The sequence below is a fragment of the Leucoraja erinacea genome, chromosome 4 (genome assembly GCF_028641065.1).
Source record: "Leucoraja erinacea ecotype New England chromosome 4, Leri_hhj_1, whole genome shotgun sequence".
NCBI lineage: Eukaryota > Metazoa > Chordata > Chondrichthyes > Rajiformes > Rajidae > Leucoraja > Leucoraja erinaceus.
The window spans coordinates 35,149,230-35,171,971 of NC_073380.1; the positions used below are offsets into that span (position 1 = coordinate 35,149,230).

General features: G+C 44.6%; 1 protein-coding gene across 1 annotated transcript in view; it reads right to left on the reverse strand.

Annotated features, from left to right (window-relative positions):
* rab2a (RAB2A, member RAS oncogene family) overlaps positions 1-22,479 on the reverse strand; it is a 60,227-nt gene extending 37,748 nt beyond the window's left edge. Inside the window, exons 1-2 of the mRNA XM_055634014.1 lie at positions 22,325-22,479; positions 487-558 (exon numbers count right to left, since the gene is read on the reverse strand). Coding sequence (XP_055489989.1) covers positions 487-558; positions 22,325-22,370 — 118 coding nt within the window. The 5' untranslated portion in view covers positions 22,371-22,479. The remainder of the gene's footprint in view (positions 1-486; positions 559-22,324) is intronic.
* Positions 22,480-22,742: the final 263 nt, after the last annotated feature.

Below are 22,742 nucleotides of genomic sequence, written 5' to 3' on the forward strand. Positions count from 1 at the left end.
ATCAACTCTTTTAAGTCTAGACCTAAAACTTATTTCTACTAACAAGAGTTTTTTGAGGTCCTCTGAGGGAGCGCTGTATGTATGTATTTATGTATGTATTGTTAGATCCATGTACCACTGTTTGTAGCACGTTAGTACCTGCACTGATGTAAAGCACTTTGATCAACGAGAGTTGTTTTTAAATGTGCTATAGAAATAAAATTGACTTGACTTGAACTAATACACAAATTAACCTCATTTTATTGTACTTCAATGTTATATCTGCAATAAATGTTGCTAGCAATCATCACAGCCGTATACAACATTATGCCAACTTATAACCTTACTATTTCCACAAACACTCTTTTTCAAAAGGGGATTATATTCAATTTCTAATTGTTTTATTCAAAAGAGAAATTCTTTGAGTGGAAATCAATACTATTGAGATTTGTTTTAAGGGAGCAAGAAAAATGTTGGGACACACACACATGCTTAACACATACTCACCAATGGTAAGGTCGTGAACAGGTTGGAATCTTTTGTCTGTAAACTGTAATAATAAACATGACTTTCCCACACCTACAAAACAAAAGAAAGTCCAAACATTATTAAAATCTAAATTCCCTCGTACAAAAGGATACCAAAATAACACAACTTAAGTCAATTATATAATAGATGGATGCTTGAACACATGCAACAGAGCATGGTATCCCTGTTCATTCTCAATTTTGCAGAAATAGAAATTATTAACATCAAACATTGTCTGTTGTGATGGGAAAGAAAGACAAAACTAAAAGGCGAGACAGTAGTGGAAAATAAATTAATGTCAATATTTTAGATTTATCTTACCCAATCTTTGGGATAAAAAGCATGTTAATGTTAGATTACTGCACCAATAAGTGCAATGAACCAATCTTAACATGCCGATAGATGCAAAAAGTAAATAATTTTGGTACCCAACTGCATGTCCCAAATGGATACCATCAACCATACAAAGAGGTACATAACCATTGTTTGGGCCACACAATTGTGCAGAAAATTTGGTTCCAAATACCTGACATTCCTTCAATGAATTGCCATGGCTTGGTGTGGGAAAGCTGCCTATGCGAGTTGGTATTGAGATGCCTGAAAAGAGAAGTGTGGCAATTCAACACTGAGATGTGAGCCCCGAAGGTTCATCCTGGCCGACACTGTGATGGAAACTTGTCTCTCAGCCTCCAATATTTGGCTGCATTGCTCTATCCCAGCCCAAACATTTCTGGAGGAGTATAACAATGATGTTTAGCAACAACAACTGAAGATATCTCACAGAAGTCCCTAAGCTGTAAGACCTGTGCATCCAAAGAAAGACAGGCAGCTTGTCAACATGTGGAGCAGATGCTGTTAGTCTTAGCAACAATCCCCAGAGACTGGACCAGACAAGGTGCATTTGAGCCCCAGGCCACTGCTAGACAACTGCACTACCTGCTCCAATCTGCCAATTATTAGCTTTGCATTTGGCCTCCAACCCACGCAATGCGATACTCAATGTTGTAAGGGTTCCAGCAAAGGGCAGGAATTCAAGTCAAGAGTCACAGTCCCGTTTATATCAACGATGGTGGAAAGGGTCAAGAACCTCAAATTTCTGGGCGTGCATATTTCCGAAGGTCTTTCATAAAGAAAGCACATCAACGCCTCTACTCCCTGAGAAGATTATGGAGAGTTGGTATGTCAAGGAGGACTCTCTCGAACTTCTACAGGTACACAGTAGAGAGCATGCTGACCGGTTGCATTGTGGCTTGGTACGGCAACCTGAGCGTCCAGGAGCAGAAAAGGCTGCAAAAAGTCGTAACCACTGCCCAGTCCATCATCGGTTCTGACCTCCCTAACATCGAGGGGATTTATCGCAGTCGCTGCCTCATAAAGGCTGCCAGCATCATTAAGGACCCACACCATCCTGGCCACACCATCATCTCTCCGCTGCCATCGGGTAGAAGGTACAGGAGCCTGGAATCTGCAACGTCCAGATTCAGGAACAGCTTCAAGAATTTTATTGTTCTATCTGGGACACATGACAATAAACTCTCTTGACTTGAAGAGGGAGAAACAACAGCTTTCATCAAATCCAAAAGTGAAACCAGAGTACAGGCAGCTTGTCAACGTGTGGAGCAGATGCTGTTAGTCTAAGCAACAACCCACAGAGACTGGACCAGACAAGGTACATCTGAGCCCCAGGGCACTGCTAGACAACTGCACTCACTACCTGCCCCAATCTGCCAATTATCAGCTTTGCATTTGGCCTCCAACCCATGCAATGCAATACTCAATGTTGTAAGGGTGCCAGCAAAGGGCAGGAATTCATGTCATATTTCTACAACAACAGCACAGGGCTTTACACTAGATTCCCACCACTGCCAGTAATGCATCTCTACATAACCACATTTTAGCGCCAATGTCATTCATGTTCTCTTTCCTGGAAACATACAGTGCCCTCCATAATATTTAGGACAAAGATCCAGCATTCATTTATTTGCCTCTGTACTCCACAATTTGAGATTTGTAATAGAAAAAAACCATATGTGGTTAAAGTGCACATTGTCAGATTTTAATATAGGCCGTTTTTATACATTTTCATTTCACCATATATAAATTACAGCAGTGTTTATACAGTCCTCCCATTTCAGGGCACCATAATGTTTAGGACACAGCAATGTAATGTAAATGAAAGTAGTCATGTTTAGTATTTTGTTGCATATCCTTTGCGTACAATGACTGCTTGAAGTCTGTGGTTCAGGGACATCACCGGTTTCTCGGTGTCTTCCTGTTGATGCTCTGCCAGGTCTGTATTGCAGCCATCTTTAGTTTATGCTTGTTTTAGGGGCTAGACCTCTTCAGATTTCTCTTCAGCATATAAAAGGGCATGCTCAATTGGATTCAGATCGGGTGATTGATGGCCACGCCAGAATTGACCATTTTTTAAGCTTTGAAAAACTCCTTTGTTGCTTTAGCAGTATGTTTGGGATCATTGTCTTGCTGTAGAATGAACTGCCGGCCAATGAATTTTGAGGCATTTGTTTGAACTTGAGTAAATAGGATGTGTCTATACACTTCGGGATTCATTATGCTACTACCTTCAGCAGTTGTATCATCAATGAAGATAAGTGAGCCAGTACCTTCAGCAGCCATACATGTCCAGGCCATAACACCCCCACAACTGTGTGTTCAAATATGAGCTGGTATGCTTTGGGTCTTGGGCAGTTCCCTCTCTCCTCCATACTTTTCTCTTGCCATCACTCTGATATGTTAATCTTCGTCTCATCTGTCCACAAGACCTTTTTCCAGAACTGTGGTTGCTCTTTTAAGTACTTCTTGGCAAACTGTAACCCGGTCATCCTATTTTTGTGGCTAACCAGTGGTTTGCATCTTGCAATGTAGCCTCTGTATTTCTGTTCATGAAGTCTTCTGCAGACAATGGTCATTGACAAATCCACACCCGACTCCTGAAGAGTGATTCTGATTTGTCAGACAAGCTGTGGAGGTCTTCCCTGGCCTGTCAGTCCCTTAGCAATTAGTAAGATCATCAGTGCTCTCTTTCTTCTAAATGATATTCCAAACTGTTGATTTTGGTAAGCCTGAGGTTTGGCTGATGTCGCTAACAGTTTTATTGTTGTTTATTACTCTCATAATGGTTTCTTTGACTTTTATTGGCACTTTGGTCCTCATGTTGATAAACAGCAATAAAAGTTTTCAAAGGTGACGGAAAGACTGGAGGAACGACTAGGTGCTGAGAGCTCTCTTATACCTGCATTAAAGAGGCAATTAAACACACCTGAACAATTACAAACAACTGTGAAGCCATGTCCCAAACATCATGGTGCCCTGAAATGGGGGGGGGGGGGGGGGGGGCGACTATGTATAAACACAGCTATAATTTGTACATGGTGAAACCAAAATGTATAAAAATGGCCTTTAATAACATCTGACAATGTGCACTTTAACCATGTGATTTTTTCGATTACAAATCTGAAATTGTGGTGTACCGAGGCATATAAATAAATGATGGGTCTTTGTCCCAAATATTATGGAGGGCACTGTATACCGAGTGGTAAGCAAGGGCCAGCATACTAATGCATGGTCTGAAATGTTTCAAAGCAATGAAAAACTATATATCGATGCATGTTCTACTGTTAAAAGGAAATTTGCAAACACCAATGTCACTGTTGGGTAGCAGATCTTTCAATAAAGTCATGACAGGAGTATTAATATGTGGGTAAGTGCAGGGAATACATCTCGGGCCAATGGTAGAAATTGCATGGACCCAAACTAAAAGCAAGGGTTTGAGTAAATATCACATTGTCAGCACCTATGGAGAAGTTCATGTCAGAGGAGCAGAATAGGCCATCCAGCCCATCGAGTCTGCTCCCCCATTCAATCATGGCTGATCCATCTTTCCTTCTCAACCCCATTCCCGTCTACTACCAATAACCTTTGACACCATTACTAATCAAAAACCTGTCAATCTCCACTGACTCAACGACGGCCTCCACAACCGTCTATGGCAGAGAATTCCACAAATTCACCACCCTTCGGCAACAGAATCTCCTTCTCATCTCCTTTCTGAAGGTATGTCCTTTTATTCTGAGGTTCTGCCCACTGGTCCTAGACTCTCCCGTTACTGGAAATATCCTCTCCACATCCACTGTCCAGGCTTTTTATTCTTTGGTAAGTTTCAATGTGAATATATTTAAAAATTTTCAATTACAATATACTTTATATTGGGATTAAATTCAAACTCCTTATCTCAGTTCTTGATTTTGTTCCGAGTTAAAATAAATGTCTTTGATAATGTGTTTTAATGGTTTTGGCCACAAAAGCTGGGAAACTTAATACACCATACAACTGCAAACAATTCAATTTCATTTCTTTGCTTAACATAATAGCATATTTGTTACTGCCTGTGGTTTACTGGCTGGTACCAACACTGATGATGAAAGCACAGCTGTTGTTTGCGTAATTAGCTCTCTCCACTGTTTTAAGGATTGTCCAAGAAGGCAGTCAATTGCGATTATCTCACCCCATATTAATACATCAACTAGACAAGTGGGACCCATTGGGTCCCTGACACACAGGAGGCTTGGTCCCCCAAAGCAATATTCCACCACTCACCCATCGTCCCCAACTGCACAGGCGCAGCTCATTTCCCCTCATTCCCTCCCGCTCCTCTTCACCCTCCCTCTTCTTTCCCCTCCTCCTCCCCAATCCCTCCCCCACCTTTCCACTACCCTCAAGTCATTCCATCCCTCCATAATTCCTCTACCCTCCCTACCCCCGCCTATCCCCCACCCCTATCCCCCAAACTATCCCTCCTCGCCTCCCTCTATTCCCCACTCCCTGCCTCCCCCACTTCCGCTCTCCTCTACTCCCCCCCCCTCCTTCCCTCTATTCCCCCTCCTCCCATTCACCTCACATCCTCCCTCTCCCAATCCCTCCCCGCTCTCCTTTCCCCTGCCCTTAGTCACTCCCTCTATCCCCCCTCTCCTTCCCCACTCTCCCTCCCCAGGATCGCGAGGTTTCCGCTCCTCTCCCTTCTTGCGTGTCCCGGAGGAGCATCAGCCATCGGCGAGGATCCTCAGCTCAGCCCCGGAAGCCCCCGTGCCAGCGTGTGGGAGAGCTCGGCGAAAAGACGGGGGAAGAACCATTGGGGGGGGGTTTATCACGGGGAAGGGGGGCAGGTGCCAACTAAGGGGGGCAGGTGCCAATACAAGATGGCGGCGCTGGCTTAACAGCTGCGTCCACCTGCAGTCCGTCTGTTTTTTTTCTTTCTTTTTGTTCCTTGTCATGTTTTAGTTAATTTTGTTTTATTAAGTTGTGTATGTGTGTGGGTGGGGTGGGAGAAACATGTTTTGGACTCTTCCTTCGGGGATGCGACTTTTGTTTGGCGTTTGTGATGGATGTTAAATTTGTGTTGATTGTGTGTTTTTGTCATTTTTTAATTATATGTATGACTGCAGGGAAACTAAACGAAATTTCGTTCAGGCCGAAAGGTCTGAATGACAATAAACAAATCTAATCTAATTTAACTATTACAGCCAAAATGCTCAATTAAGAAAATGAATATGAATTTCATGCAAAATATAATGTCCAAACATTGCATTACAGTGTTGATGTCATAGGAGCAGATACAAGCCATTTGGCCCATCTAGTCTACTGCCATTCAATCACAGCTGATCCCTCTTTCCCTCTCAATCTCAACGGAGCCGGCGTACTTTGTAACTTTATCAGCGCCGTAGGTGGCCGCCATTTGCATAACTTGGGTATGCAAGCAAAGAATTTCACTGTGCCTTTTCACGTGACAATAAAGTATTCCATTCCATTCTCCTAGCTTCACCCCATAACCTTTGACACCCTTACTAATTAAGAACCTATCAATCTCTGCTTTAAAAATACTAGTGTTTTATTAAGTAAAAGTTTTACAAATTTTGTATTTGTGTTCAAAAGCAGTTCAAACCAAGAAAAGTGCTTCAGAATAAATTGATAACATTGACAAGAGGATTACAGTCTAGTGAAATGGGGGAAGTAAGTTTTCCTACTGTTTTGGCCTTAATTATGACCCAAAAATAGAAAAATATTTTGCTCTTTCAAATTCAGGTCTACCTAGTGTTACGGCTCTTGAAGCTTCTACTGGCAGTGGAACGATTTAACTTGCATTAAGAATTTAACCAACAAGCATGCATGATGAAGGCAGTGTTACAAAACTGTCAGAATAAAAACTTGCACATTACTCCCAAAGTTATTAACCATATAACCATATAACAATTACAGCACGGAAACAGGCCATCTCGGCCCTACAAGTCCGTGCCGAACAAATTTTTTTTCCCCTTAGTCCCACCTGCCTGCACTCATACCATAACCCTCCATTCCCTTCTCATCTATATGCCTATCCAATTTATTTTAAAATGATACCAATGAACCTGCCTCCACCACTTCCACTGGAAGCTCATTCCACCACGCTACCACTCTCTGAGTAAAGAAGTTCCCCCTCATATTACCCCTAAACTTCTGTCCCTTAATTCTGAAGTCATGTCCTCTTGTTTGAATCTTCCCTATTCTCAAAGGGAAAAGCTTGTCCACATCAACTCTTTCTATCCCTCTCATCATTTTAAATACCTCTATCAGGTCCCCCCTTAACCTTCTGCGCTCCAGAGAATAAAGACCTAACTTATTCAACCTATCTCTGTAACATAGTTGTTGAAACCCAGGCAACATTCTAGTAAATCTCCTCTGTACTCTCTCTATTTTGTTGACATCCTTCCTATAATTGGGTGACCAAAATTGTACACCATACTCCAGATTTGGTCTCACCAATGCCTTGTACAATTTTAACATTACATCCCAGCTTCTATACTCAATGCTCTGATTTATAAAGGCTAGCATACCAAAAGCTTTCTTTACCACCCTATCTATATGAGATTCCACCTTCAAGGAACTATGCACGGTTATACCCAGATCCCTCTGTTCAACCGTATTCTTCAATTCCCTACCATTTACCATGTACATCCTATTTTGATTTGTCATGCCAAGGTGTTATTGAATTTTAGGCAATAATTATTTCAATTAGAATAACATGTTCTACACAAAAGTCTTTCAACAGACAAATTACAGCATAATGGCAGGGGTGGCACAGCTGATAGAGCTGCTGCCTCACCATCAGTGACAAAGGTTTGATCCTGACCTGGGTGCTTTCGGTGCAAAGTTAGCTTCAGGAGGTTTCCTTGAGATGCAGTTTCCTCCCGCATCCCAAGGACATGTAGATTAATTGGTCTTTAAATTGCCCCTGCATTGTAAGGAGCAGATGCAAAAGTGGGATGACAGAACTTGTGAACATGTAATTGATGGTCGGAGTGGAATCGGTGAGCCAAAGGGCCTCTTTCCATGTGGTATTTTTCAATCAATTCAATTAATGAAATTCAGTGTAGTAACAATTGCACATTTTAAACATATGAAAACTAATTTCGTAACAGAATCTATTCACAATCGTTACAATTCAGTAGATACCGAGGTTTGACAGTTGATCCGCTGGCAACAAAAGAGCAGCCATGATAAATTGGCCAAGCAATTAAGGTGCACAAATAGGAGGCGGTACAGTGGTGCAGCAGTAGTTGCTGCCTTTCAGCGCCAGAGATCCGAGTTCGATCCTGACTACGAGTTCTGTCTGTAGGGAGTTTATACATTCTCGCTGGAACCGCATGGGTTTTCTCCCATATTCTGAAGACTTGCAGATTCGTAAATTCCCCCAGGTTTGTAGGGAGTGGATGTGAAACTGGGATAACATGGAACGAGTGTCCAGGTGATTGATGGTCTGTGTGGGCTCGGTAGGCCGAAGGGCCCGTTTCCACGCTGTATCTCTAAACTAAAGCTAAATGTAGCATTAACCACATATTTGTTGAAACTTAAAGATTGTGCCATTTAATCACACAATGGTACAGCAGAATAATTTAAAGAACAGTTTTTAAATTCTATTCCAAAAGACAAAACCCAACTTCTTACTGAAGTACACTATTTTAATTATGACAAAACTCCTCAGTGATTAGTCAAATAAAGCGAATGGAAAACATTTCCTTGGTCAGTCAAAATGTACTAGTTAACTTCCCTAAAAACTATACCTAGCCTATTAAAGTGTGAGAAAGGGTTATGCAAAATGCCATTTACCATGAAACTTTAAATTGTGTAAAATATCAAAATATCTAATAAAACGATATTAATATTCTTGAACCCAGCAACTCAGTAGAAAATCATACTGAATGATGTAGCTTATGGTATGTGCAGCATTTCCACCTTGAAGGTAAGCCAGAAGATTTAACAGAAACTAGTACCCAATAATTCATGGCTCCTGAATCGCCAGACCAGCAGAAAGAAGATAATTCCAACAGTACCACAGAACTGCAGCAAAACGTGGCCAGAGGTTATGTCACTGCACAAGTCGACTACCACCAACAGCCGTCAGAGCTATACAGGTGGTATCCTTCCTTGGTCTAAAACATATGAAACTCTGGACCCACAGCAAAAGCGCTGATTCCTAACTTCCCTCCAGAAAGTCCCAGTAAACCATTTCATATCAATACAGTTGTATTAAATCAGTAAAAACACAACCAGATGGACTAGCTGACATCAACCTAGGTGCCAAATTTTGAGGATAGACACAAAGTGCTGGAGTAACTCAGCAGGTCAGGCAGCATCTCTGGAGAAAAATGGGTGACCTTTCCGGTCAGAACCCTTCTTCAGACTCGAAGGGTGTCTGAGGTGTCATGGACATAGGTAGGAAGGGATTGGGCCAGGATGATATGGAAGTATGTGAATATGATTTCAGGGGGTGAGAGCAGACAGAAACAATGGGTCTGCCAGGGCAGTTTAGTTTAGTTTAGAGATACAGCATGGAAAAAGGTTCTTTGGCCCACCACGTCCACGTCGACCAGTGGTCCCCACACTATCCTGCACAAACTAGGGACAATTTACAATTATACCAAGCAAATTAACCTACAAACTTCTACCTCTTGGGAGTGTGGGAAGAAACTGGAGATCCTGGAAAAAGCCCACGAGGTCACGGCGAGAGCGTACAAACTCCATGGACAGGATCAAACCTGGGTCTCTGGCGCTGTAAGGCAACAACTCTACCTCTGTGTCACCGTGCCTCCAGTTCTGCCTCTGGATTTTTGGTGGGGGGAGGTAAAACTGGGCTGTACGGGGCTGGGGAACAATAAGATTGGAAACCGTGGAGGGCAGCCAGTCAGAAGTGATAAAACCAAAGATGGTCTGAGAGATAATGGCCTGGTGCTCATCTATGGCGTCATGATCCAGAGGTAAGAGGAGGCGTCCAAGAGCTGGACCTGGCCTCCACCCGGTAGAGGTCAGCCTGCCCGACTACCACGACCCCTCCTTTATCAGCAGATTTGATGTTAATGTCGGGATTGTTACAAATTGAGCGGAGGGCTGTACATTCGGTGGGGGAGGGGAGAAGAGGTCAGAGTAGGTAAGGGGAGTAGTAAAGTCAAGACTGTTGATACCAGTTAGAAATGGAAATGTCTAGCGGGGGTAGAACGGAGTCCTGGGGAGTCCAAGATGAGGAGGACCGTAGGAGAGGAGAATGGGTCATCACTGGGTGGCGAGGACTCCTTCCCATAGAAAAATACACCTTCTCCCAAGAAATAGCTACCCCACTAACTTCCAATCCCTGACTCTCCTGAATTTCAGACAAATTGCTGATGTCTTCCACTGTGAAGACTGATACAAAAAAGTAATTCAATTCCTCTGCCATTTGTTTATTCCCCACTATCACTTCTCCTACATCATTCTCCAGTGGCCCAACTTCCACTATTGCCTCTTTCTATAACTGAAGAAACTCTTGCTATCCTCTTTTATATCATTGGCTAGTTTACCTTCGTATTTCATCTTTTCTCCCAGTATTGCCTTTTTAGCTTCCCAATCCACTGGCTTCCCACTAATCTTTGCTATGTTATACGTATACGTTATATTTGGAGAGTTTGGAGAGAATGATGTAGTTAATTGCCAAGTTGCAATAAATGAATAACAATGTGATGTCCATTTTTTAAAATTATCCAAAGAGTTCAGCACAGTGGAGAGCCAGCAAGATCACATCCCCTATTGATCTGTTATGGCAGTAGGTAAATTGTAGTGGGTCCAGGGCGTTACTAAGGCAGGAATTGATATGCGTCATATCTCATAACACGTAATACCCGGAGGTATTAGTACCACCCATTCATAGCAAAAGGATTTGAGTATAGGAGCAGGGAGGTTCTACTGCAGTTGTACAGGGTCTTGGTGAGACCACACCTGGAGTATTGCATACAGTTTTGGTCTCCAAATCTGAGGAAAGACATTCTTGCCATAGAGGGAGTACAGAGAAGGTTCACCAGACTGATTCCTGGGATGTCAGGACTTTCACATGAAGAAAGACTGGATAGACTCGGCTTGTACTCGCTAGAATTTAGAAGATTGAGGGGGGATCTTATAGAAACTTACAAAATTCTTAAGGGGTTGGACAGGCTAGATGCAGAAAGATTGTTCCCGATGTTGGGGAAGCCCAGAACAAGGGGTCATAGTTTAAGGATAAGGGGGAAATCTTTTAGGACCGAGATGAGGAAAACTTTTTTCACCCAGAAAGCGGTGAATCTCTGGGATTCTCTGCCGCAGAAGGTAGTTGAGGCCAGTTCATTGGCTATATTTAAGAGGGAGTTAGATGTGCCTGCAGCAAATGGATAAAATAGTTTATTTAAATGTTGTTTCCTGCCTCATTCTCCTTGTGGCTAAAGGGATCAGGGGGTATGGAGAGAAGGCAGGAACAGGATACTGAGTTGGATGATCAGCCATGATCATATTGAATGGCGGTGCAGGCTCGAAGGGCCGAATGGCCTATTCCTGCACCTATTTTCTATGTAGTCATTGAGGCATGTCATCCTACTCTTCTCGGGCACAGATATTATTATGTCCCTTTAAAGCAAGTGAGAGGTATAAAATGTCTGCAAAAACTTCGGCCACTTGGTTCATGCAGGTTTTTAAGAATGTGGCCAGGTGATCGGGAATAGATACTTTCTGATAGTTTGTTGACTGAAATTACAGTGTCATGGGGGGGGGGGGGGGGCTGAGGGCCCCCTAGAATGTACATCAATAATCTCCCTTACAAAGTGAGCATAAAAAAACATTCAGTTCATCCAGGAGACATACCTCGCTGTCACTTGAGCTATTACTTGGTTTTGCCTTACAGAAAGAAGCCCAGCTACAGATGCCAAGTGTTCATCTAAAGGCAGGTGCTAAACAGTATTCAAGTCAGGAATATTATTAGTTTGAGAAAAAAGCTGCTCGTCATTTGTACCTGATAAATCATGCAAAGGTGAGCTGAGCCAGACGGGATAGAAACAGACCCTTCAGCTCAGAGTCTGCAAACACTAATTTACACTAATCATAAACGGATCCCATTTCTCACCAATAGTCGCATGAAGTCGCACCAAATTCCACAATTCACCTACACGCTGCATTTTACAGCAGCCAATTAATCTGCCAATCCACACATCTTTGGGTTGTGGAAGGAAACTAGAGCAACTTGAGGAAACCCAGAAAGTTACAGGGAGAATGCACAAACAGACAGCACCAAAGATCAGACTGAACCCCAGCCACTGGCAGGACCGGATTTACGTACAAGCTGGATAAGCTTCAGCTTAGGGCCTCGAGATCTAGGGGGGCCTCGCAGATCCGGATTTACCACTAGGCTTCATAGGCTGAAGCCTAGTGCCTTGAAATTTAGGGGGCCTCCGGCCAAGGCAGGACACCTGCCGTTCAACTCTGGGCGGGCCCCCCTCTCTATCTCTCCGTCTCTGCCCCGCATCCTTGTCCGGGCAGTCGTGTCTCCGCTCTCCCACGGCAGGCCGCCTTGCACACACGCATTGCTACGGCCAGCACTTCCTCCCCCTGCACATGCGCACAACCACGGCCCGCACATCATCGGCCGCCCTGCGCATGCGCACTGCCACTGCAACTGGTCGGCGCTGGGCACTTTCTCCCTCGCTTTGAATTGTGGGAGATTTGGCCGCCATTGCTGTCCGGTCGCTGCCTCGCCGCAACCGCTGAAAACTAACGCAGAATCACTCCCTGACCCTGGATCAGGAGTAACTCTCTGGAGTAACTCTTGCTTCTGGTTTCCTGGTCCTCCATAAATATTCTAAATGGAATTTAAACTGGAGGTGGTAGAGGGCTGAACAATAACAGCCTATTGCATTTTATCTGTTTATTTATTGTGTATATATATGGTCTATGGTATATAAACACACTGAACTTTTATGTCCTGTTCTGTATTATGTTCATTGATTCTGTTGTGCTGCAGCAAGCAAGAATTTCATTGTCCTATCTGAGACACATGACAACAAAACTCTTGACCCTTGACTTGGACTTAAGCAATAAAGGGTTCTTGGCGAAAAAAGAGGTTCCTTAAATTTAGTTGCGACTGGTTGGGTAACTATGGTAGGGTGAAGAATATTCCATGCTTTAATTGTGCAGGTGAACTCCATGGAGCAGCCAGCAACTCAGGATCAAAGAAATTGGGTGACGTTTCGGGTAGAGACCCTTCGTTAGACTCCCTCTGGTTTTAGTGTCTTTAGTTTAATTTAAAGACAGGCCCTTCAGCCCACCGAGTCCACGCCGACCACTGATCACCCGTACACTAGTTCTTTCCCACACATTAGCGGAGTAAGTCAAGAGTCAAAAGTGTTTTATTCTCTCATGTCCCAGTTAGAACAATGAAATCCTTACTTGCAGCATCACAACAGAATATGTAAACATAGTACTCTGTAAACAAAGTTATAAACGAGAAAACAAAACAGTGAATATTTATATATGAATATATAACTATATAAATATATATATAATAATAATAAATTTTATTTATGGGCGCCTTTCAAGAGTCTCAAGGACACCTTACAAAAATTTAGCAGGTAGAGGAAATACATGTAAGGGGAATGAAATAAATAGTAGAGACATGACTAGTACACAAAGTAAAGACAGAATTCAATACAAAACACAATACGAGGCAATTAATGCACAGATGAAAAGGGAGGGGGACGTGGGGCTGAGGATAGGCAGAGGTGAAGAGATGGGTCTTGAGGCGGGACTGGAAGATGGTGAGGGACACGGAATTGCGGATCAGTTGTGGGAGGGAGTTCCAGAGCCTGGGAGCTGCCCTGGAGAAGGCTCTGCCCCCAAAACTGCGGAGGTTGGACTTGTGGATGGAGAGGAGACCGACTGATGTGGATCTGAGGGACCGTGAGGGTTGGTAGGGGGAAGAGGAGGTCAGTGAGATATGGGGGGGGCCAGATGGTGGAGGGCTTTGTAGGCGAGGATCAGGATTTTGTAGTTGATCCGGTGGGAGATGGGAAGCCAGTGAAGTTGTTTGAGGACTGGAGTGATGTGATGCCAGGATTTGGTGTGGGTGATGAGTCGGGCGGCTGTGTTCTGGACCAGTTGGAGTCGGTGTATAATATATATACCCACACACACACACAATTTCCCTCCTGGCATTAATAAAGTTCTATCGTATATTATCGTGCGTGTAGGAAGGAACTGCAGATGCTGGTTTAAACTGAAGATAGACACAAAAAGCTGGAGTAACTCAACAGGTCAGACAGAATCTCTGGACAAAAGGAAAATATTACGTTTTGGGTTGGGTCTGAAATAGGTTCCTGCACACCTTTGGAATGTGGAAGGAAACAAGAGCACCCGGAGAAAACCCATGCGATCAAAGGGAAAAGGAGCAAACTCCATACAGACAGCACCCATATTCAGTATCAGTCTCTGGCACTTTTAGGCAGCAACTTTATGGCCAATGTACAGCCCCATAGTCTTGAACTTAATTAAAACGACAAGTATAGCATTTCCTGCGGTTGCAAGGGAAAGTGCCAGGAGAGGGGATGGTTTGGGTGGGGACGAATTGACCAGGGAGTTACGGAGGGAGCGGTCTCTGCGGAAAGCCAACAAGGGAAGAGATGGGAAGATGTGGCCAGTGGTGGGATCCCATTGGTAGACAAAAAAGCTGGAGAAAATCAGCGGGTAAGGCGAAAGAATAGACGACGCTTTGGGTCGAGACACTTCTTCAGATTGATGTCGGGGGAGGATGACATGAAAAAGAACGGAAGAGGCGGAGACAGTAGGCTGTGGGAGAGCTGGGAATGGGAGGGGAAGGAGGGAGAAAGCAAGGACTACCTGAAATTAGAGAAGCCAATGTGCATACCGCTGGGGTGTAAACTACCCAAGCAAATATGAGGTGCTGCCCCTCCAATATGCGGTGGGCCTCACTCTGGCCATGGAGGAGGCCCAGGACAGAAAGGTTGGATTCGGAATGGGAATGGGAGTTGAAGTGTTGAGCCACCGGGAGATCAGGTTGGATATTGCGAACTGAGTGGAGGTGTTGTGCAAAGCGATCGCCAAGCCTGCGCTTGGTCTCACCGAGGTTGATCATACGCTGAATAATCCAACCACATTTTTGTTTGGAAGTGGAAAGAAATAATAGAAATTGCATTCATTGCAATGTGTAAAAAGAGTTGAGATACTGTATTATAATTTTGCTGCATGTCATTGTGGTATATATCATGTCTTGATTGGTGTATATGTTTAGTTTGTGACTTTATTTGAAGCAGAAATAATATGTGAATGCTTCATTGAGCATAATTCCGACTGGTAACTACCCACTTCTTAAAGCACATTATAGCACGCCCCATGCAAGCCGTCTTAAATGACCACCTAAATTGTCATTTGGCAACTTAAAAAGCTGCCAAGGTTGCCCGGCTAACAGAGAAAACAAATTAAGTGAGAGCCCTGCAAGGTGTATAATATTTTTGACACTGTCATAGGCCTTTCTTACATATGCGGTCACAACGCACTGTAGTCTCTAAACAACCCTTCAGTAATTTACCTTGCCATCCATTTCAGAATAATAGTGTTTTAACTCGACACTAGCACTGACAATAAATAAATAGATAGACAAATAAATAAATAGATAAAGCGCAGCTTTCCAGCCCCTTATCTCATTGGCTACACTCTGCCGCAAATCGGTTTCAATCTGGTAGACCATCTTCCTCTAGTCGTGGGGTGGGGGATTGGAGGGGGGGGCCTCACAAGTAGAACAGCTTAGTCTAAAATCCGGCCCTGGCAACTGGAGGTGTGAGGTACCAACTCTCCTACATGTGTCAGCAAATGACTATATCCTTGAGCACATGTGTTGTGAATCATCAACTTAATTTCATTTTAAACAATTACACTGCTTCATCAGGATCTTGTTTCGTCAAATTTGAGATTCTGTAAATGTTTATTTTTGTCTAATCAATTTACTTATTTGCTAATGCTACATGATTACCCTGTTGTTATTTGTACTGAGTTTTCCCTAAAAGCCATTTATTTTTTATATCAATTTGTGAACTAATAAGAAAACTACTTTGGAGTCAAATTGTGGCAAATTCCTAGTCAACCTACCTTGTTGCTAAAATCCATGATTAGCTTGTTGATCAATTTGCCAGTAGTTTTCATAAATACATTCAGTACACAAAATTCAAACACAAGAATTTTAGATACCCATTTGTTTTCAAATGCACATGAGATACAAAAAAAGTTACAAGTGCACCAGCTTTAATCAACCAGTATGAGTTTCACCAGGGCTTGGAAATTTGAAAATGGCAGAGCACCCATGTGGTAGCATAGAATAATTTAGACAAATACACCGTAGAATTTTGATTTAAAAACAAAAGGGCCTAGAAAATAAAGTTCTTGTTTTTAATTAAATGAAATTAAGCTACTTTAAACACACCATCCAGTAATTACAAATACATTGTTTAATTGCTCAGCATATAATGAATTAGGCCTTGCCTTGTCTAGACATGGATGGCGGGCGTAGAGAGAGAGAGAGAGTGAGAGAGAGAGAGGGGGCCAATCTGGCCAAAATGACACAGCTTTTAGGTTGCCCGGCGGGGCTTTAGGTGGCCATTGGCAACCGGGCAACCATTAATTTTGAGCCCTGCATGCTCTCCTGAGGTGCTGCCTAATCCGCTGTATTATTTTGTAAATCAGTATCTGCAGTTTCTTGTTTATAAAAGATTTTTCTATGTATTTGCCTCTTTCAGCAATTACTTTAAATGCTCTAGATGTTCCACTGAAACCAAGTTTCTCCATTTATTCTAGGCAGAAACCTTGCACTTAACCCAAGTCCCTTAATTCTGGAATAGTTCTTGTAAACCTATCATACCCTTTCCAGGCAGTCACAAACTTCCTAAAGTGCCACGATTGGAATTGGAAGTGAAATTATTCGAAAGCCTTGGGACCAGACACTTTTCGTAATTCAGAATTTGTCGGCCTTCGGAGTGGAAATTTTTTAGCGTAGATTTTAATGGCTGGCTCAGTGGTAGAGTGCTCGGCTCATATCCGCAAGGTCGCGAGTTTGCGCCTTGATCCCGGCAGTTACTCGGTCGTGAGTTTGAGTCTTCAATGTCGTTTTTTCATGCAGAATAAATGTCTGTATGAAATGCAGTGTGTTGAATGAATTCCTGAATTTGTAAATGTGCCCGCAGCATTGAATCACCTCTCGCACTCATGTCACCCTAGCGGGGCTACATGCCCTTAGGCGGCCTAGCTCGGGGATTCTTGAATCTCTGAGCTAGGTCGCGAGTTTGCGCCTCGATCCTGGCAGTTACTCGGTCGCGAGTTTGAGTCTTCAATGTAGTTTTTTCTTGCAGAATAAATGTTTGTATGAAATGCAGCGTAGGATAGGTGTACTGACTGGGTGGGCAGAACTTTGGAAGTGATTGCCCACCAGTCTAAAAAGCCGCTGTGTCTCCCTGTCCCTGGGATAGCAGGGGCGATCAAACAGCACAATACCCCCCCTCCCCCTCCAACTCCAGAGGAATCCTCTCCCCGATGGGCCGCTACGGCGACAAGTGGCAGTTTGCCCTACATGTTCCTCTGGAGTTGGAGCGGGGCTGGGCTGGAGTTGCTGCTGGCTGTGGGTCTCTGGGATCTCCGTGCTTGCAGTGGGCCTGGGGGTCGGTGTCCCGTTGGTCCTGACGTCTCCGGCCACCCCCCTGGACTGGAGCTGAGACTGGGAACTGTACCGCCCTTGCCCCCTCCCTCTGCAACTGCAAACAACCCCACTCTCCTGTAAGGGCGGTACAGTTCCCGGAGGACAGCAGGTGGCCGGAGATGTCAGGACCAACAGGAACCCGCTCCCCGATGGGCCCCTACGACGCCCCGAGCTGCGCCACGTCATCCGCAACCCAGGTTCCTCTGTAGTTGGAGCGGGGCTGGGCTGCTGCAGGCTGTGGGTCTCTGGGTTCTGCGTGCTTGCGGCGGGCCTGGTGGTCGATGTCCAATTGGTCCTGACGTCTCCGGTGACTGGGATTGTATGCTGGCATCGCCGACGTGAAGACAGTGCAAAGCCCCCGCGCCGGTGCAATGAGTGGGGAGCTGGAGAGGGGAGGGATGGGGTCACACACATGGCCGGGAAGCAGAGGGGTGGAGGTGGGGTGAAACTGAAGGGAGCGACAATCTGCTGCCGCCTGCCCGCTGAGTTAAAAAGTTCCCACGCAAGACTCACGATACACTGTGTATCATGAGTCTACCGTGGGAACTTTTTAACTCAGCGGACAGGCAGCAGCATATTGTCAATTATTAACCCTCCCGCACAATATACCCTCACCTTTTATTTTATGAATGGGGATTTAGTTCCCCTTTCTTCGAGGACTGACCGGAGGTTCTGCTGTCACCTCTGCGGGCTGCCCTCGGTGAACGTTTTCAAGGACCTTTCTTCAAGGACCGATAAAATGTCCGCTATGCGGAGGTTTTCGTTATTTGGATCGTCGGATAAAAGGTTGTGCACCTGTAATACCACATTATACCGTGCCCTCCGTAATGTTTGGGACAAAAACATTTATTTATTTGCCTCTGTACTCCACAATTTCAGATTTGCAACAAAAAAAAAATCACATGTGGTTAAAGTGCACATTGTCAGATTGTATTATAGGCCATTTTTATACATTTGCAAACAAGATGCAAACCACTGGTTAGCCGCAAAAATAGGAGGGCGGGTTACAGTTTGCCAAGAAGTATTTAAAAGGGCAACCACAGTTCTGGAATAAGGTCTTGTGGACAGATGAGACGAAGATTAACTTATGTCAGAGTGATGGCAAGAGCAAAGTATGGAGGAGAGAAGGAACTGCCCAAGATCCAAAACATACCCCCTCATCGGTGAAACACGGTGGTGGGGGTGTTATGGCCTGGACATGTATGGCCGCTGAAGGTACTGGCTCACTTATCTTTATTGATGATACTACTGCTGATGGTAGTAACATCATGAAGTCTGAAGTGTACAGACACATCCTATCTGCTCAAATTCAAACCAATGCCTCAAAACTCATTGGCTAGCAGTTCATTCTACAGCAAGACAATGATCCCACACAAGCTTCTAAAGCAACAAAGGAGTTTTTCAAAGCCACAAAATTGTCAATTCTGGAGTGGCCAAGACAATCACCTGATTTGAACCCAATTGAGCATGTCGTTTATATGCTGAAGAGAAAACTGAAGGGTCTAGCCCCCAAAACAAGTATAAGTTAAAGATGGGTGCAATTCAGGCGTGGCAGAGCATCACCAGAGATGACACCCAGCAACTGGTGATGTCAATGAATCACAGACTTCAAGCAGTCATTGCATGCAAAGAATATGCTACAAAATACTAAACATTACTACTTTCATTTACATGACATTGCTGTGTCCCAAACATTATGGTGCCCTGAAATATGGGGGGGGGGAAACTATGCATAAACACTGTTGTAATTTCTACATGGTGAAACTAAAATGTATAAAAATGGCCTTTATTAAAATCTGACAATGTGCACTTTACCCACATGTGAATTTTTCTGTTAAAAATCTCAAATTGTGGAGTACAGAGGCAAATAAATAAATGATGGAAGGCACTGTATGTAGTCCACAAACCGTGAACCTATCTTGTGTAAATCCAAGTCATTAATAATTAATATCCAAGAAGCACCAGTACCCACCTTCCTATGATCCAGTTTATCAAACAACTTTTGGAACTGTATACCTATAATCACAGTATTGCCCCCTCATTACTTAACATCAAAAATCTCAATGAGATTAGTTACACGACTTGCCTTTTTACAAGTCTCCTGGTTGCCATTAAATAATTTATTCTCAAGTTCAAGTTCAAATTTATTTGTCACATGCACCATTAGGTGCAGTGAAATGTAATTTACCATGCAGCGTCACAATTAAAAAAGGACACAACACTCAACACAGACATCCACCACAGGATTCTTCACTGTGGTGGAAGGCAATACTGTTCAGGCAGTCATCCTCCTCCTTTGTTCACCCTTGGTCGGGGCCCTGACCCTCCACAATCACCGCTACGGACGGCCCGATGTTCAAGCCCTCTGGTCAGGATGGTCGAAAAGCCGACGACGGGACAGGTCGAGTTCTCAAATCGGCCACCTCTTTACCAGAGACTGTGGCTTCCAGATGTTGTATGCCACAGGCCGGAGCTCTTCTCTGGCAACCCCCGGCGAGGGATCACCCGTTCCACGATGAAAGGCCTGCTCCACGCCTGCCGCCAGAAGCTCCACAGACCGAGGCTTCAAGATCTTGTAGGCCGCAGGCCAGCGGTCGGAGCGCTTCTCCGGCGAACCCCAGCAAGGGACTCCGCGATGTTAAAGTCCCCGCTGTACCGTCGCTGAAGCTCTGGGCCCGACTCCTCATCAAACCAACTGTAAGGCCGCGAGGAGGGGGGGGGGGGGGGGGGGCAAAGAAGCGACAAGTAAGAAAGTCACATCTCCGTCGAGGGGGGTGCCTGAAACCGGTTTTCCCCTATTCTTCCCCCACCACCCCCACACACAAGACATACAGAAAACATTAAAACATACTTTTGGACATACCAAAAAAAAAAGAAGTCAAAACAACGAACCCGCTGCAGGCGAGGCAGCCAACTCGCAGCGCCATCGGAACCGGAACAGGAATTATTTGTCAGTAGTTTGAAAACTTTTCCACAGAGACTAAATCAATTATCTGTTGCAGTTTTATATGGAACCAAATCAAGGATAACTACAAATTAAAAAATATAGAATTCACCAATTAAAGTTTGGCACCAGTTTGGTTTATTTTTGACAAGTTCCAAGTAAGGTGATCATTTAAAATCAATCCACTGTAGACAAAAATGCTGGAGAAACTCAGCGGGTGAGACAGCATCTATGGAGCAAAGGAATTAGTGACGTTTCGGGTCGAGACCCTTCTTCAGACTGATGTGGGGGTGGATGGGAAGAAGAAAGGAAGAGGCAGAGACAGTCGGTGGCTCAGCACTTCAATTCCCCCTCCCATTCCAAATCTGACGTTTCTGTCCTGGGCTTCCTCCATGGCCAGAGTGAGTCCCACCGCAAATTGGAGGAGCAGCACCTCATGTTTCACTTGGGTTGTTTACACCCCAGCAGTATGAACATTGACCTCCAATTTCAGGTAGTCCTTGCTTTCTCCCTCCTTCCCCTCCCAGCTCTCCCACAGCCTACCATCTCCACCCCTTCCTTTCTTCTTTTGACCCCCCCTCCCCCCACATCAGTCTGAAGATGGGTCTCGACCCAAAACTATTCCTTCACTCCATAGATGCTGCCTCAACATCTGAGTTTCTCCAGCATTTTTGTCTACCTTCGATTTTTCCAGCATCAGTTCTTTCTTAAAAAATCAATCCATTGATATTTTAAGAACAGGTTGCACTCAGGTAGGTCTTCATTGTAAAATATCACATGAAGAGTCAACTGCTGTACATTTCAGCTTCATACAAGCAACCTGCATATTTTTTAAGATATGTAGGAAAGAACTGTTGATGCTGGTTTTAATCAAAAATAAACATAAAATGCTGGAGTAACTCAACGGGACAGACAGCATCTCTGAAGGAATGGGTGACGTTTTGGGTCGAGATTTTTATAAGATGGTGGGGCAAGAGTAAAGAACCCCTGCCTTTTCATACATTATTCAAATCAGTTCGATTGTATTATATTTTCACTTCTACCCTTCCAATCGTTGGCTGAGATTATCTATTCCTGCGATTCCACCTATCGTAATCTCACAATTCGCCAAATTATACCCAAAATCTGTTCTCACAATGTTGTACCAAGCAAAGAGTGCGATGTCATACGTTTGTCCACGATATGAAAATTGATGCACTGTTTTCACCTGCAATTCCTACACTTCCGTAATACGAGAATTGAGTTGTGTTTACCCAATGGAAAATTCGGACCTTTGGTGGTAAGGGCACAAATTGCATCCATTCTGTTAATCTCCACCCCAACACGCAGTTGTCGCCAACCCGGGGAGCGCCCTCAGAGAAAACTCGGCTTTGCCTCGTTAACCGAATTACAGGCGAAACAGTGCGTTGCCGAGCACTGGCTCTCTCTCTCTCAGCCGTGGATCCGGGCGAGGCCTAGAGGAAGTTTGGATCTTCTCTCACTTCAAGGCCCAATTTAGTGACGTTTCAGTGATGGGATCTACAATGCCCCTGCCCCCTTTGACAGGGACGCCCACGGGCCTGCACTTGGAGCGGAAACAGCTGAGCGCCCAGCAAAAGCCTTTCGCAATAGCCGCGTCGCCCCACCACACCCAGCCCCCGCAAGCTCAAGCTCAAGGCGGGCCGAACCGCGGTAGACACACGCAAGGCCGGGTGAGCTGGCAATGGGCTGGGAGCGGAGGCCCAAACCAAAGCCTAAGGGTGCCTTTCCCCACCCTCCCATTGTACCAGCAAACCCCGACTGTGCCCAGGGCTCACCTGTATCCCCAATGATGATGTACTTGAAGAGGTAAGCGTACGCCATCGTGTGACTGCTCCACTCAAGCCGCCGCTACCGCCGGCCGCCTCCTCGACAATAACAGCTCCTTGTCGACGTCAGCAGCGGAAATGCCGGGCTGGCAGCCGGCCGGCCGCGAACAGCGCCCTCAGCGGCACCCGCACGAACTACCGCCTCGCCAGCCTCCCAGTCCGCGCACGCAAGTGCTCGCCGCTTTGCAGGTCCATGCCGACTCATTCACACAAACGCTGGGAGCATAAAGCTCACACGAACCATCTGCAACACAATTGAAGAAAACCCCACATTGTCTTGGAAATATGATGTAAAACAGGGAATCAAGTCAAGTTGAATTTAATGCTGAGGACCCATAGAAACATAGACATAAAAATTAGGTGCAGG